This window comes from Carettochelys insculpta, chromosome 7 (assembly GCF_033958435.1).
Source record: "Carettochelys insculpta isolate YL-2023 chromosome 7, ASM3395843v1, whole genome shotgun sequence".
Lineage (NCBI taxonomy): Eukaryota > Metazoa > Chordata > Testudines > Carettochelyidae > Carettochelys > Carettochelys insculpta.
In genome coordinates, this window is record NC_134143.1 from 20579691 (window position 1) to 20595564 (window position 15874).

At 41.2% G+C, this 15874-nt stretch overlaps 1 protein-coding gene across 1 annotated transcript in view; it reads left to right on the top strand.

Annotated features, from left to right (window-relative positions):
• Positions 1-205: 205 nt before the first annotated feature.
• Positions 206-15874, top strand: part of CDHR1 (cadherin related family member 1) — a 59453-nt gene continuing 43784 nt past the window's right edge. The window contains exons 1-6 of the mRNA XM_074999742.1: positions 206-329; positions 1066-1161; positions 9153-9298; positions 11496-11546; positions 14005-14094; positions 14740-14826. Of these exons, the coding sequence (XP_074855843.1) occupies positions 269-329; positions 1066-1161; positions 9153-9298; positions 11496-11546; positions 14005-14094; positions 14740-14826 (531 nt within the window). The 5' untranslated portion in view covers positions 206-268. The remainder of the gene's footprint in view (positions 330-1065; positions 1162-9152; positions 9299-11495; positions 11547-14004; positions 14095-14739; positions 14827-15874) is intronic.

Consider the following 15874-nt stretch of genomic DNA (forward strand, 5'->3'; position numbering starts at 1 on the left):
TTCCTCCCAATCTTGTATCAGAAATGAGTCCCACAGCTCCGTGCAAAGTAATTAGCCTAAGTGCATGCTAGGAAGGAGTATCTTTAAATTCCTCAGAAATTAAGACGTGTCATCCGCTTAACATCTTAACATCTGTTACTGCCTCTTGCACATTTCACCACCCCACAGGTCTGAAGGAGACTTTGGCAATCCCTTCAGACAAAAAGCAAGCAACCAAACATTTCAAAACTCCTTTGAAACAGAAGAAATTAGCCTTTCCCTCAGTGGGATGAAGCATGTAAGACGTTTCACCCCATCTTTATTTCTCAGTTTGGTGCACATCTGTCTGGGTAAGTACAGCTTTCGTTTTAGTTACTAAACAAATAGGAGGACATGGCATATCCTGTAGTAATCCTTATTGAAGGGATAATGTAGTCCTGAAATTGTGCCCTGAGAGACTGATCACTGTGCAAATGCTGCCTCCCCCGTTTGCATTTTGCAATTTTGTTTCAAATGGGCTATTTTAATTCTTTAACTGTGAGTGATTAGAATGACAAACTAATTTGCTTTCTTTTTCTTTTTAACTTTGTTGTCGGGCAGCAAGTAAGTAACTATTTAATTATGGCTTATTGCTGGTTCAGTAGGCGTAATTTCACATGTGATTGGAATATTGTGTAGGTTATTGCTTAGCCGTTGGCCAGGTATCAGATTTAACACACTCAGAGTGCATGGGAACTGTATGTGTAAATTGTGAATGGCTGTGAAGGTTACTTTGCAATAAGCAGTATCTGAATGTTGAAAGCTCTTTAGACATATCCTATGTAGTTCTTCTTTCTAGACTCTTATTCTTTAAATGCTGCTATGAATTATTTATCTGAACTACTGCTACAAGACCATACAGAAGCAATTTAACATATATATTTAAAAGGTAAAAAGTTCATTAGTGTAACTGGGTATGATACAAAGTCATATTATTCCCCAAAGGGCTTGTCATTCTTTACGTAGAGAGAGCAGCAGGGTAGGACATCTAAGTCACTGCAATTTATGAAATGCTTTTCTTTGGGTTCTGCTTTGTTTTAATTGCAGTTCAGGCAAATTATGCTCCCTACTTCTTTGATAATGGAGCTGGCAGCACAAATGGGAACATGGCTCTTCTCAGCCTTTCGGAAGATACACCTGTTGGTCAGTATCATTGTACACCTGTTTAAATGAATTCTAAAATTACTGTCACTTGTTGCCTGGATCATTAAGAAGGTGTGGGAAAGCACACAATTTATTTTGTTGTGCTGTTTATTAGTACACACCCAAAATGTTCTGGTATCTTTGCCTTTGATGCATTAAAAGCTTTCTTGCTTGCTTGCTTGCTTTCTTTCTTTCTTTCAAATGGTTTGTTTGACTGCAAACTGCATTTTGAAAATATTTTTTCTCTCCCACACTATTGGTCACCAGCACTTGAGTGTTATGAGGTCATAAATGATTTGTAATATTAAGAGACACACTTGACTGCCCAGGCAGATGTTTATGGGAAGAGAATAGAGTTTCTGATAAGTATTACTGACAGCTTGTATTCCTCACAGGGCAACCCACAGCACAACTGTACACTGAAATGAAAATAAGAGAGAGAACACACAGGAGGTTTTCCTTCAGATAATTGTTACCCTTTTACGTTTGAAGTTGAAATGGTTGGATATTTTTTGTCACAATGTATTTTGTGACTAAAAGTCTTTTTAGACTAAATGGGAAAAAAACTCCAGTTTTATTGGAAAATTGTAAAGGTTTCATTTCCCAACTGGTTCTAGATTACAGGTTTTATGGGGAAAAAAATACCATCACAAGGCACTCAAATGTAGCCCCGAGGCTGTGTTTTGTATTTGCTCCTGACTGGCTGCACTTACTAGCCTTTGGGTGAGTCCCTTAAAAGTTCCTATCTGTTCTGGTTGACATTAAAGGGAGGGAGATTTTTTAAGACTTCTTAGCATTTGGCCTCATTCTGCTCTCACTGTCATCAATGCAGAGAACATTGTGCTTTGAAAATCCTACCCTAAAATTCCTTTGGTATTTTCTGTAAGAGGAAGTGTTTGTCATGGTGGGTTTAGGAAAAATATCCTCAACACACTCTTGCTTGGAGTACTCTGTACTGATGGCTTCTTCTCCAGACACACCTGTACTTCAGTGGTGCTGAGCACCTAACCAGAAGAAAAAGGTGGTGGTCCTACTGTGATGGAAAAACCCCTTCCATCGCTCTAGGCCAGCATAGCTAATGTGCTGTAGCCATAGTGTAGACGTGTTTGAGTCTTCTTGGTCCCTTGCTGGACTCTTTAACATGGAGGATCAGAGTTTCTTCTTCAACTGTTGCCACCAACAGGATAGTGGCAACAACAACCAGCAAAAGGGACAATGGATGATAACCCCTTTGAATGTGTCATTTAACACTGAATGTTAAGGATTTATATTCCAATGGAATTAGTGCAGTCAGAGCCTACTCAGGGTAAAGCTGCAGCACCAGTGGGAATTTGCACTCCAGCAATTGAAGGTCAGCACCCATCAACCCACCTAAGCAACCTCCCAGTGCCATCAGGAAAGTTGTGATTTGTACTAGTGGATCCTAGCACTGACACGCAGGTTAATTGCAGCTTGTCTTGTCTACATGTGGGATATGTTCTGGGGAAGCAGCTTCAGTACCTGCCCATTGACTACTGCAATTGGGGCAAATTCCCAACACAGACCAAGTCGGTAAAAGGACTGAAAAGTCATTAGTGTACAGTGATGCAAATATCAGTCTCATGTCATTTCCGTCTGGGTGAAAGTCACCCTGATGCTAAGGATTCACTCACACATACGTCACTTAAGCCCCCAGAAGGGGCTCCTGGCTGTTAGGATCTTGGGAGTAAGTTGGGGTTGGGGGGATTCACTTCAACATCAGGCAGTCTCAAAGTCCCAGCTAGAACTGCCTCTCTGGTATGGAATGGAGCTAGCTAGGCTCAGAACATTAAGAGGCTGAGCGGCTCTTGTGACAGAAGGCATGGGCTTGCTTTCCAGAATCCACAAATGGTGGCCTTGCCATCCAAGTGATTCTCCAAGACTATTTGGTTTCAGATTTCCTTTACTTCCATGTCTGAGTTGGCCTGGAAGTAGTACTAAACTACCATTTTTTGGCAGAACTTTGATGTGTTCCTTTCCAGTCTTGCTTGGAACCTAGATGTGCCCTGATGAAAAAATAAGAAAATGAAATCATAGTAAAAGAAGTTTACTAACAGAAGTATTCAATGCATTCCTCTCAGCTACTAATTTTACAGATAGTCTAGATGTGTAAAGGATTGAAAAAAAGCTCCGAGTAATTTCAATGGTTCATAGTCAACAGGCAGGAAATAGCTAATGGAGTCCCACGGATATCTGTCCTAAGACTAGTGCTATTCAATATTTCCATTATTGACTTGAACATTGGAGTAGAGAGTAGGCTTAAAAAGTTTGTGAATGACACCAAGCTGGGAGGGGCTGCAAGCACTATGGCGGATAGCGTTAGAATTCAAACAACCTTGGCAAATCAGAAATTGGTCTGAAATCAGTAAGATGAAATTCAATAAAAACAAGGTCAAAGTACTTCACTTAGGAAACATCAATTGCACAACTACAAAATGAGGAATAACAGAGGAGACATTAGTAGTGCAGAGAAATATCTGGGGTGATAGTGGATCTTGGACTGAATGAGCCAACCGTGCTATGCAATTGAGAAAAGGGCAAATGGCATTCTGGGATGCTTTTAATGCAATCATATATAAGGTACGGAAGATAATTGCTCCCCTTTGGCACTTGTGAGTCCTGAGGTGAGTAATGTGTCCAGTTCTGGGCACCACAACTTAAGAAAGAATTGAACAAATTGGAGAAACTGGAGGAGAGCTATAAAAAAGGTAAAAGGTTTAGAAAATCTGGCTTAAGAGGAAAGGTTGAAAAAAATGATAGTTGGGACTCATGTAGTTTAGAGAAAGTCAGGCTGAAGGGGCACCTAATAAATCTTCAAATATGCAAGAGATTGTAAGAAAGAGGACAGGAATGAATTGTTTTCCAGATCCAACAAAGATTCAACAACAGACAAGAAATAATTGGCTTAGTTTTCAGTAAAGGAGATTTAGGCTGGATATTAGTGATTTTTAAGCTATATTGGTACTATAAACACCTGAACAAGTTACCTAGGGAAGTTGTGGACAATGCTTTACGTATAATTGGTCCTGATGCTGAACAGGGGGCTGAACTAGAAGAACTCTGGACTTCATTTGCAGCCCTACATTTCTATGATTTTATTGTTCTAAGGCTCCCGCCAGTGAAGGATCCATGTGGGGCAGCTGCTTCTGTGGTATTGTACTGTTTATTGAGCTCTGTCTGTGTGCTGGCTGCTGTATTATGCAAAGAGGATGCAAGATTCCTGTCCTCATGCAGATTGTAGTTGATAGGACAGATTATGGCTGTACCAGTTAGTCTTATATTTTCCCCTGTCCCTATATGAATAATACTCTATTTACTTCTGTTTATGAGGGAAGGGGACCATTTGCTTGCACCCACGGATAACATCTCGGTTGGATTTCTAATTTACTTCGCTTTCAGGCAGTGAAGTCAGCATGCCAATAGAGATTTTTAATTGGCATTAACACTGTGGTGGGAAGTGTTCCCAGGGTGTTAATGATATGGAGAGCTTGTGCCTTCAGCTATAACTCAGCTGAGACTGCACTGGAAGAGAAATTGCAAACAAACAATTACATTTCAATAGCACATTACTTTTTAGTCACATAACCAGGCATATCCTTTCTACCCAAGAAATGAGTTCAGAAAACAGTAGGGCATAAATATCAATGAACCCCATTGTTCCCTATTTGAAGACCTCACCAACAGCAAATTTAAATTGAATGTCAGTTTTTCATTTTGCTTTCTGCAGTAGAAATTTCCTGCTGCCTTAATAAGAATGTCCCTACAAGCTGCACCAGGTAAAATGTTTTGATTACCCTAAGAGCTTGCAACATGACTATTACTTAGGTTTGCAAAGAACATGCCAGATTGTATAGCTAATATTTGATGCACACAAGTGTTCTCATAAAGGATGAAAACTGTGCACAGGGATCCTTACTGTGTTTCTAGTCACTCACGTTCCATCCTGCAGATAGCTCAGTTGGAAGAAGTGGGCGCACACAAGTTTAAGTTGAAATACACTCTCACAGTATTTCATAAAATTCTTCTTCAGGTAGCCCTTAGGCTGCATTGGCTACCGGATAGTTTTGTGTTTCTCAGGAGTGATATTATTGTTGTTGTTATTTACTTGTGCTGGAATAGTTCTTGGGAGTCCTGATGGTGGAACTGGATCTCCCCCTTGTGTTAGGTGCTGTACAAAGACAACAAAAAACACCAAATGAATCATTTTTAGTCTTTAAAGTGCTACATTTCTTCTGTTTTGCCTTCCTGAAAGAATAATTACTACCTGAGACTGGGAGCCCAGACTCTAGGTTGCCACTGGCTTGCTGTGGGATTGGGCCTCTTTGACTCAGTTTCCCCGTCTGTACAGAGGGTGTACAATTAGTCTGCTGTATGGTGGTATTGTTGGACTTAAACGAAGTTATTTGTTTTCCATAGACAAAAGGTATCATGTACTGCAAATTTTCAAGTGCTATTTTTATCCCAAATATTCATGGCAACTAAAACTCTCAGTATAGCTTTTTAAACAGATAACACAGTTGGAACAGTTGGAACAGACAGACAAACATATGAGAAACCCACAGCAAGATGTGTCAGAAAGGCAGAAGAAATCAGCTAGAAGGCAAAAACAGTTACACATTCACAGAGGGAGTAGACAGGACAGAGCTACAGAAGGTTGGAGAGTGAGAAATATAAAAGTGGGGCAATTAAGAAGTGAAAAGTTATAGTGAAAAAAAGAAAGAGTGAGAAAAAGATTTCATTGACAATAAAGTCAGTGGAGTTAATCCAGCTATATGCCTGTATGGCCTTGTCTACACTAGCCCCAAACTTCGAAATGGCTATGCAAATGGCCATTTCGAAGTTTACTAATGAAGCGCTGAAATGCATATTCAGCGCTTCATTAGCATGCGGGCATCCACGGCACTTCGAAATTGACGCGGCTCGCCGCCACACGGCTCGTCCCAATGGGGCCCCTTTTGGAAAGACCCCGCCTACTTTGAAGTTCCCTTATTCCTGTGAGCAGATGGGAATAAGGGGACTTCGAACTAGGGGGGGGTCCTTTCAAAAAGGAGCCCCGTCTGGACGAGCTGCGCAGCGGCAAGCCACATCAATTTTGAAGTGCCGCGGCCGCCCGCATGCTAACGAAGCGCTGAATATGTATTTCAGCGCTTCTTTAGTAAACTTCGAAATGGCCATTTGCGTGGCCATTTCGAAGTTTGGGGCTAATGTAGACAAGGCCTATATGTGAAAGCAGAATCTGGCCCAAAATGTTTTTAACATCAAAACAAAGATTCTCAAAAAGAGAGACATTAAAAGTCAGTGGGAGCTGCTGGGTGTTCATGACTTTTTCAGAATCAGTTCCCTTATGCAGAAAACTATGTCAGGACGTAGATACCACACCATAAAACAACCCCCCACCCTTTTATTTTTAATAGAAAAATCTCAAAACAAGGTTTGTTTTTCTTTTTTTCTCCTTTTTATTTTATTTTTCATGGATAAGTCCCAGTGAGTCTTACCCACAAAAGTTCATGACCTAATAAATAAATTACCTAAATAAATCTCACTACCTAATAAACAAATTTGTTAGTCTTTAAGGTGCTGCATGACTGCTTGCTGTTTGTGCCACTAAAGGCTAACATGGCTGCCCGTCTGAGTCTACCATTTGGTTTGCAATTTTGTGCACCCATTTTCCAAACCCTCTGTATTCATCAGGGATGGAGTAAGCTGGATCCTGGCAGCGTGTAGTACTTTCATTCCCCTTGTCCGCTGTTATTTTTTGCAAAATTTAAAATTTTACTTTAAGAATTCACCACCTTTTTAGTACTTCCAGTAGTAGAGACCAACATGGGAATAAGACCTATTGCAGTGCAGTATGGCTGCGTCTTCAATAGCCTCCCCAAAATAATCCCTCTGTCCTTGTGGACAGCCAGATATGGCAAGTTCCAGGCCTTCGGATGCCTTGTTACTTGATATTCTACAGCGTTTTAGTGCTCCATGATGTTATGCTTGAGATATGTTTATTTTTCATGTCTGAAGAGTGAGCAAGTGATCTTTGAGAAGCTTATAGTACAAAACCAAAGAAATACAAAGGAACATCCATGGTGCATAGTTGCTACTGACAGCACCACAACACTTGAGGAATCTGCAACAGCATTGTCCATCACTCTTGCCAAAATAATGATATGTGCTTTAGTGCAGACATCAAAAAGATATTGAACCACAGAATGACCTTAAGCTACTTTGTAACTTAGAGTGACAAGCTTGCAAAACTCAGTGCTCCTGAATAATTTGAGTGAGGAACCAGGGAAAACTTGGTGTTTTCATCTGACAAAGCACACTAGTCTTGTATGAATCCTTAAACCAAGAGCCCACCTCTGCCATATTTATTTCTAGGAAAGGACAGTTCATGTCTCTGTGTGTTGGGGGTCGTTCATGCTGCAGCTAACAGAGCCAGCAACAAAAAACTTCCTTCTAAACACCTTGCCACACAACTTCTTCAGCAATGATGATTTCCTCAGTAGACAGAGCTATGACTTCTTGTGGGCTGTTTGCTGTATAAGCAAACCACACTACTCACGATGTCAGTAGTTACTCGGCTACAATATTTTGTGTGCAGTAGAACATTTGCCACAATGTAAAAACTAAGTTTCCACAAGCACAGTTGTGTGTACTGAGCCCTCAAATTTCCAGGGAGAGAAGTTCTAAGCATAATTTTCAGAGTTGTTTGGGAATTTTATGTGTGATTCTTACTAGAGGCAGTGATCGTTCTAGTAGTTAAAGCATTGGACTGGGCATCAGGACTCCTGATTTCTACTTCTGACTATGACATTAACTCATCATATGATCTTGGGCAATTCACATAACTTGTTTGTGCCTCAGTTTACCCACCTGGAAAATTGTGATAACACCAACTATGAGACCCAGATAACTGGCCTTTCAAAAGTACTTTGCAATCCTTGGACGAAGGGTGCTATAGAAATGTAAAGTAAAATAAGAGACTTTCACTGATGTTGCTCAATAATTATCAGACAATGTCTTGAAAATGTAGGTAGTACAGTCCCTCAAAGCATGTCCCTTTCAATGAAAGGACTCAATTCATCACAAAAGTCTGGCACCATCTTCACACATATTTTAAAATAGAAACAACAGTCTGTCTGTAATCCTATCTTGTAGGAAAATTATATTGGTTGGCTATTTGCTTGTGTATGAATGAATGGGTGGGTGCATTGTGTGAAGAATTTAAATGAAGGAAAAGCTAAGTGGAAGAGAGGAGGTTGGAATTTATGTAGTTCTGAGACTGGGTAAGACTGGTCAGTCTGATATTGTTGCCAGGGGTGACTTCCTTAGTCCAGGCCCAGATCATGTGGAAGTTGTCTTCCCTTGTGATTAACAGTTCCACTCTTCCAATAGAACGTAGCCATCCTCTGGGGGCGGGCTGCACTCTTCCTGTCAGTGGTGGATGGAAGAGGGCATTTTAATGATCCTGTGGTTGGCTGGACATCCAATAGCACTGAGAAGGCAAAAGACCCCAAAGATGTAGGCCTATTAAACACTCTGAGGCCAGATGCCCTCAGTGGTGGAGAACATTATAAAGAATACGAATTATTGAGAGCTCTTCTTCCTGCCAGCATCACCCCAGGCTTGCCTGGACTAAGGGTTAGCCAGATGGTCTCCATCCAAATTAACATTAGGATTGAATTTTGTGGTATTCTGCAGTGCCAGGCTCTGAAAGGGGAGGACCTCACAGATTATCTGAGCTAACCCATAGACATAAAATGTGAGTCATAACTATTGAACCCTATGATCTGGTGTTCACTTTCTTCTGATCTTTCACTCTAACTTTATGAATACAATCCCATAAACTGAAGCTGGTTCACAATCCTTGACTAACCATAAAAAGGGGCAAAATGCATAAGAAACAGTTTATTGAAAACACATGTTGATCACAGTTACCATTGGGAAGTCTTGTGAAATAACTAAATCTATTTTGTCAGGCACACATGTGTACACTCTGAATGGAACCGACCCAGAAGGAGATCCTGTGACCTATGGAATGACCTATGAAGCTGGGTCAAGAAGTTACTTTGCCATTGATACAAACTTTGGAAATGTCACCTTGGTTGAGGAGTTGGATAGAGAGGTAAAGCCCAGTAAAATGGCTCCCATCTGTATTTCTATAATAGATTCAAGTTCTTAGTTTGATCAGTAGTTTAAGAGATAATGTCAGTTCATACCCTAGTCTGAATGGTAGATTATCTGTAACTTTAAGTCTTTCAGTCATGATATGAAGACTTAAGTAGCTCAGTCAGGGTGCATCTACATTAGGAACTAACTTCGAAGTTAGCTTCAAAGTTAGGAGCTACTTTGAAGTAGCCTGCAGCGAGTTTACACACCTTTTCCCTTACTTTAAAGTTAACTTTAAAGTAAGGGAGCCCAACTTTGAAGTCCTTACTCCATTCCTGGGAATGGAGTAGTGGCCTACTTTGAAGTAGGGTGTGGGTAGATGCTCAACTTTGAAGTCTGTTACTTTGAAGTTGTACTTCAAAGTAAGCAACTTTGAAGTAATTTTTGTCGTGTAGACACGGCCTCAGAGATTATGGGTCTTTTACAGAAAAGGGTAGGTGAGGCTGTGTGGCCTGTAGTGTGCAGGAGGTCAGACTACATGATCATGATGGTCCCTCCTGAACATGAAGTCTGAGTCAACTGGACCTTCAAATTATGTAAACTTATTGTACAGTATAATTCTATCCATGTTTATATCATCCAGTTCACGACTGCCAATGGGAGGACAAAAGGGCCAGCTGAGCCAGGCCCCAGCAATTTAAAAGGGCCTGAAGCTCCCAACTGCCAACTTTGGTCCCTAGAAGGTGCATGGACTAGAAAGGAAGGGGCAGGACTGGAGCTAGCCTCCCCCAGCCAGCCCCTCAGCAGCACAGGGGCCACAGAGTTTATGCTGCCTGAGATTTAAAGGGTGCAGGTTTCCAGCCTTTTAAATCTAAGATTACATGCACTCAGAGGCCCCAGCAGTGCTGAAGGTCTGGCTGTGGAAGGCTAGCTCCAGTCCTCCCCTTCCTCCCTAGGCTCTGCCCCTTCCATGGGCTCAGAGCCAACTCCCTCTAGAGCCTGGCAAAATCTCTCATCAGCCCTGTATTTGTTATCCCCTTTTTCATTTCATATATAACGCTGCTTCTACTGAAGAATCTTGCAGTACCCAACCACTAAATTCCTGCCAAATTGAAAATTCATTATTTATTCCTACTCTGTTTTCTGTCCATTTCCAGATGAAGTTTTCTCTAATTCTGCCGAATGAAGAATTCTCTAATCATAGGAGATGGAATTTGAATTCTCCTGGACAGGCCCACCAATTGGTGGCGGGGGTGTGCATGGAGGAAGTTGTCAAGTAGCAGCGGTGGTGGCTGGAGCTCCAGGCCGCTTTAAAATGCCATGACTCTGAGGGAGAACTGCCCTAAGCCCCCTGAGCTGGGCCCCTTTCCAACCATGCCCCCTGGCCTGCAGTAGCTGTTGGCCCCACTGCTCCCAGATGTAGGATGAGTTGGGTTCACTGTAGTTGATTTTCTGGGGCTGACCAATTAGGGTACCTGAAGATGAATATTGCTCTGCATATATGCTCTTTCCCACATATGCACAAGAATTACATATTGGACCCTGAAGTAAATACCAGGCTGCTGCTGTTGAATTTCTTTAAATATTTTTGGGGAGTTAAATATGAAAAACAGAAATTAAAAACCACTAAATGGTGTAAGACACATGTACCCAGTTAAATGAAGGCACTTTCTATCAGCTCGGGGTGGTCTCACCAAACCCAACATATTGGGCTAACTTGTTCCAAGATCAGATGCCCTAAGCTTCTGATATTACCTGTTTGGGTACAAATCCTTGTCAGGTGAGGCTGCCCAATACTTATTAAATACCTTAAACTACTGTATACCGAGTGAGCAGAAGTGCCACATGATACCTTTTTAGGTAGTATTTTCTTGACAAATGCTAAGCTTGACTTTCAGTAGCTCACACACAGAAATTGCTGTATCAGATCACATTGTCCATCTAGTTCAGCATCCTGTTTGCCACACTGGACATCACTGAATGCCTCAGAAGGAAGTGGAAGAAACCCCACAAAATGCCCACCCACCCAAACCATAAAAGAGATCAGCTTATGCCCTAAAACCTGATTTTTGATCTCCTTTCCCATACTCTTTTTTATTAGTGTTAACTGTTAAAAGTCTGGATGTTCTTGTGATCCATTCAACACACAAACCCTCCTTGAATAATATTGCTAAATATTGACCTCTGTTTAAATTAATTGTCTTTGTTTGCAGAAGGAAGATGAGATTGAAGTTATAGTCAGTATTTCAGATGGCATGAGTACAGTGAGTATCCACATACGCCAAACTTATCCACTCTGCATTAGCCACCATTCAGAGAGTATCTTGGTATGTAAGAAAACATAGTCTGATGAGGGTCCTGTGCAACTCTTACCAGGGATGATGAAATCACAATAACTCAGACCTAAATCCAATTTCTTGCAATCAGTCAAACTAATTTTGGATTATGTGGTCCAAAGCAAAGATCTCTCTGAAAAAAGACTGTAAAACCATAGTGCCTTTTCATACCAGGTATCACCTTATGCCACTGGTTCTTAACCTTTACTGCAGCCAGCACTCCTTTGGTTCTCAAAATATGTTCTCGCACCCCTTTGTCAAAAGTCAAATATGTTCTCACACGCTTTATCAAAAATCAAAAATGCAGATGGAGGGCCTACACACTTTTACATGCATATTAAATATATGTAAAATAGTTTTATGTTATTACTCACCACGAATAATAGTACAAGAGGCACACAAAAATATGCAGGTACTACCCAGAGATGTTGCAGAGTTTTGCTGTGGAAGTAAACTGTAACTGACACATTAATAGTTAGGGGCTAACTGAATTCAAACAAAGCCACTGGTCTACCACATCATCATCTGTGCATGTGTCAAGAAATACCCCACAATGTGGCAGTACCCTGTGTTTTGTAGCAAGATAATGTCACTACAATTAGCTTAAAAACTTGAAAATAACTTTTTGTTTCTATATTACAGTAATTGTTAAAAAATGTAGAATGTTAATAAATACATAGGTTTGATGAAACAAAGTAGTTGTACTTATGTGCCTGTGCTTAATTTTTGTTTTTGAAGATTTACCTTCTAAAAAAATCTGTCATGTCTTTCTTGCACCCCCAGGAAGGGCGGGGGTGCATGCACCCCAGGTTAAGACTTTAGTTTGAGATCACAATAGAGCTCAAGCTGAAAGAAGTGTTGGGCCTGATCAACTTTAGGAGACCTCTGTTGAAAAATTCAGTGTTACAGGAATTAGTGTTGGAGAGTCAGTAGCTGGTGTTACTCCCTCTGAGTCACCACTGGACTAGCATGGTATGGCATTGCACTAAGCAACTCTGTGGTGCTTGGAGAGTGGCTTTTGTTTGTTCTGTTTTGTCGTTGGTTTGTTGTTGTTGAAGCACTGATCATTTCTAGTTGCAAGGGACCTAGTGTCATTTTCACAAGTGTAGTTGAAGTGTCTGCACCAGTGTCATAATCTAGATCCACTGTGAGACCCATGCATTTCACGGTTGTTTTAAAGATAGGAAGGATGGCTCTCTGATTATGGCAGAAGACTGGTGAACAGAAAACTTGGGTTTTATTTTTGAATGTGCCATGAAACTATCCCTAGGAACTTGGGCAAATCATGTAGGCTCAGATCCCCTGAGGTATTTTGGTGCCTAACTCCCATTGATGTGGGCCTTACTCTGTGTGTTTCCATTTTCTCCTCCGTGAAACCGGGATAGTAATACTCTGTAGTGCTTCCTTACTCAGAGGAGGGTGACAAGAATAAATGTTTAGAAGAGTCATAGCTAATGACTAGCACTGCCCTAGAACTCACCTTTCATTAGAGGATCTGGATGATGTATACATCTTCACTTCACAAAAAATGCTGCAGTTTTTGCTGGGAATTGATATTAGCTGCCACATTCCGTCCCAGAAAGGGCTCAACTGTGTTGGATGGCAGAGCTTTCTCTCAAGGTACAAATGGGATCAGAATTTCAAAGTTATCTGTGTGCATTTGCACACACCCTCTAAATGCACACTAGGCTTTCCATTGCCTTTTTTTGAACAATTCTTTAAGAAGCCTGTGATGAGCTCTCTTTCCGTTTTCCTGCTGAATGGGTCAGACACTACTTTTGAAGTAGCCAGCAGAGAGTCTACATGCATTTTCCCTTGCTTCAAAGTTAACTCCAAAGTAGGGAGCCCAACTTCGAAGTCCTTGCTCTATTCCTGGGAATGGAGTAGTACGCTACTTTGAAGCTTAACTTCAAAGTAGGGTGTGTGTAGACACTCAACTTCGAAGTTGCTTACTTCAAAGTTGAACTTCAAAGTAAGCAACTTTGAAGTTATTTTTGTAGTGTAGATAAAGCCAGTGATGGTAGCTTGAAGATATTCCATAACAAAGCAAAAACAATGAGAAGTCCTGTGGCACCTTATAGGCTAACAGAGATATTGGAGCATAAGCTTTCAATGGCAAAGACCCACTTCATCAGATGCATCTGAAGAAGTGGGTCTTTGCCCATGAAAGCTTATGCTCCAATACATCTATCAGTCTATGAGATGCCACAGGACTTCTTGTTGTTTTTGCAGATACAGACTAACACAGCTACCCCTCTGATGTATAATAAAGCTGTTTTCCACTGCTATTGAACTCCTTAGCCAATCAGGATCAGAGTATGCAAGTAAACAAGTGTACAGTGTGATGTAGTTTATTTCACTGACTGTTCATCATGTTCCACTCCAGGTTGCTGAAAAAGTCCGAATACTTGTAACAGATGCCAACGATGAGAGTCCAGAGTTTATCAACACACCTTACATAGTCCAAGTCCCAGAGGTGGGTTGGGTTTGTTTTGCATACTAGAAGTACTATAACCCAGTGTTTTTTCTGTAACATCCCATCACTAACGTGTCTAAATCGGGGTTTGGCTGAAGTTCTTGGTTAGGTTTAGAGTATTAGCACAATTAGTGAAGAAGTCGCACTGTAGTGTTCACCACTGTTTGAATGCACGTGGTCCCCCATGGGAAAGCTATGATGCTTATTTGCGCAATATTTTCCACAGGAAGCCTGCTTTTGCTCCCACTGAAGTCAGTGGGGATTTTACCACTGATTTCAGTGGGAAAAGAAGCAGCATCATAGGAGAGGAAAATTTCTCTGTCTCCTTGACCCCCAAATAGGCATTTCTCTCTTCCTATTTCTTCCCCAGTCTTTCTCTTTCACTCCATAGTTGCCCTCCCTCCCACCCATGTTTGTTTCCATTCACTCTCCAACATATTCTGTGTTACATCCTCTCCTTTTTAATTATTGTAATCCCTTTTTCTTCTGCCTTGGGCATTCCTGCTTTTCACCTTTCGTTGATTTCTCCTTCCTTTGCTGCTTTCCAGCCCTTTTTCTCTCATTCCTCGTTTCGTGCCTTCCTCTTCTGTTACCTTACATTATTTTGCCTGTCCCCTTGATTGTGTTACCTGTTTTGATTTACAGAACACTCCATCAGGGAGCAGTATCTTTAAGATCGAGGCAGTGGACAAAGACACAGGTTCCGGGGGAAGTGTCACCTACTTCTTGCAGGTATGAGCATTACATGTACATTTAAAAGAAGTCTCTCTCATTTATTCCTGTTCAAACCACAGGAGTGATAAGAACAAGGCCATGGGGCTTGTTAGAAGTATCCCCATAACAGTAGGAGAGATCCCAGAGAGTGCATGAGACAAATAGGTTTAAGTTAATACGCACCTCCGAGAAAAACGCAAGGGCTGGTTGAATGTGGAGTGGGAACTGTTAGCATTCAGCTTCAGTTCAGGATTTAGTCACCTTCAGTCCTGCTTCTGCCTTCTCTGATCCCCTCAGCTGCTTTGACTCACACATGGTTTCTGCATTGCTTCAGTTATAACACTCCTGTGTCTCATCCCCATCTCTCCTGGTAGGGCATGTAGCAGTACAGTTAGTTCATTAGGGGAATGATTTTTTTCTTGTTTTTTGCTAAAGAAATTCTACAGGTAAAACCCTTAGTGTAAATGTAGTTAGATCTGCCTTAGACCAATGTAGACTATTTTCCCTCCTGCATGGGAATAAGATATACAGGTTGAACTTCTTTAGTCCAGCAGTTTTGGGACCTGACTGGTGGCAGATGAGAGAATTTGCTGGACCATGGGAAGTCAATATTGTCTAGCAGCATTACCAACACTTTCACTGCTTACTGGGCTCTTAAAGGACATTTAGGGGTAAATTAGAGCCAAATAACAGCACAGAACACTGAGAGGCAGGACTGGTGGCTATAAATAAACTTCATGAAACCATGGGAAATTTGGCCACACACATGTTAACTGGTCATCCAGCTAACTAAAATCATGCCAAATTATAGATGTTGTTGGTCAAGAGAGATCCGTGTTAGAGAGATTCAACCTGTACTAGTATAAATACATGTGCACCAATATACCTGCATGCACAGTCAGGAGGATGTACTGCTTTAACCATGCTAGGGTACCTAGAGCAGTACAACTGTGTATGAAAGTCAGACGTTAGTGTGGGAGGAGGAAAAAACACTGCTGGATTATCTGGTGGATCAGAAAACCTCTGTCTGGACTCCTGTTATGTAAGTGATAGTGACCATGAAATG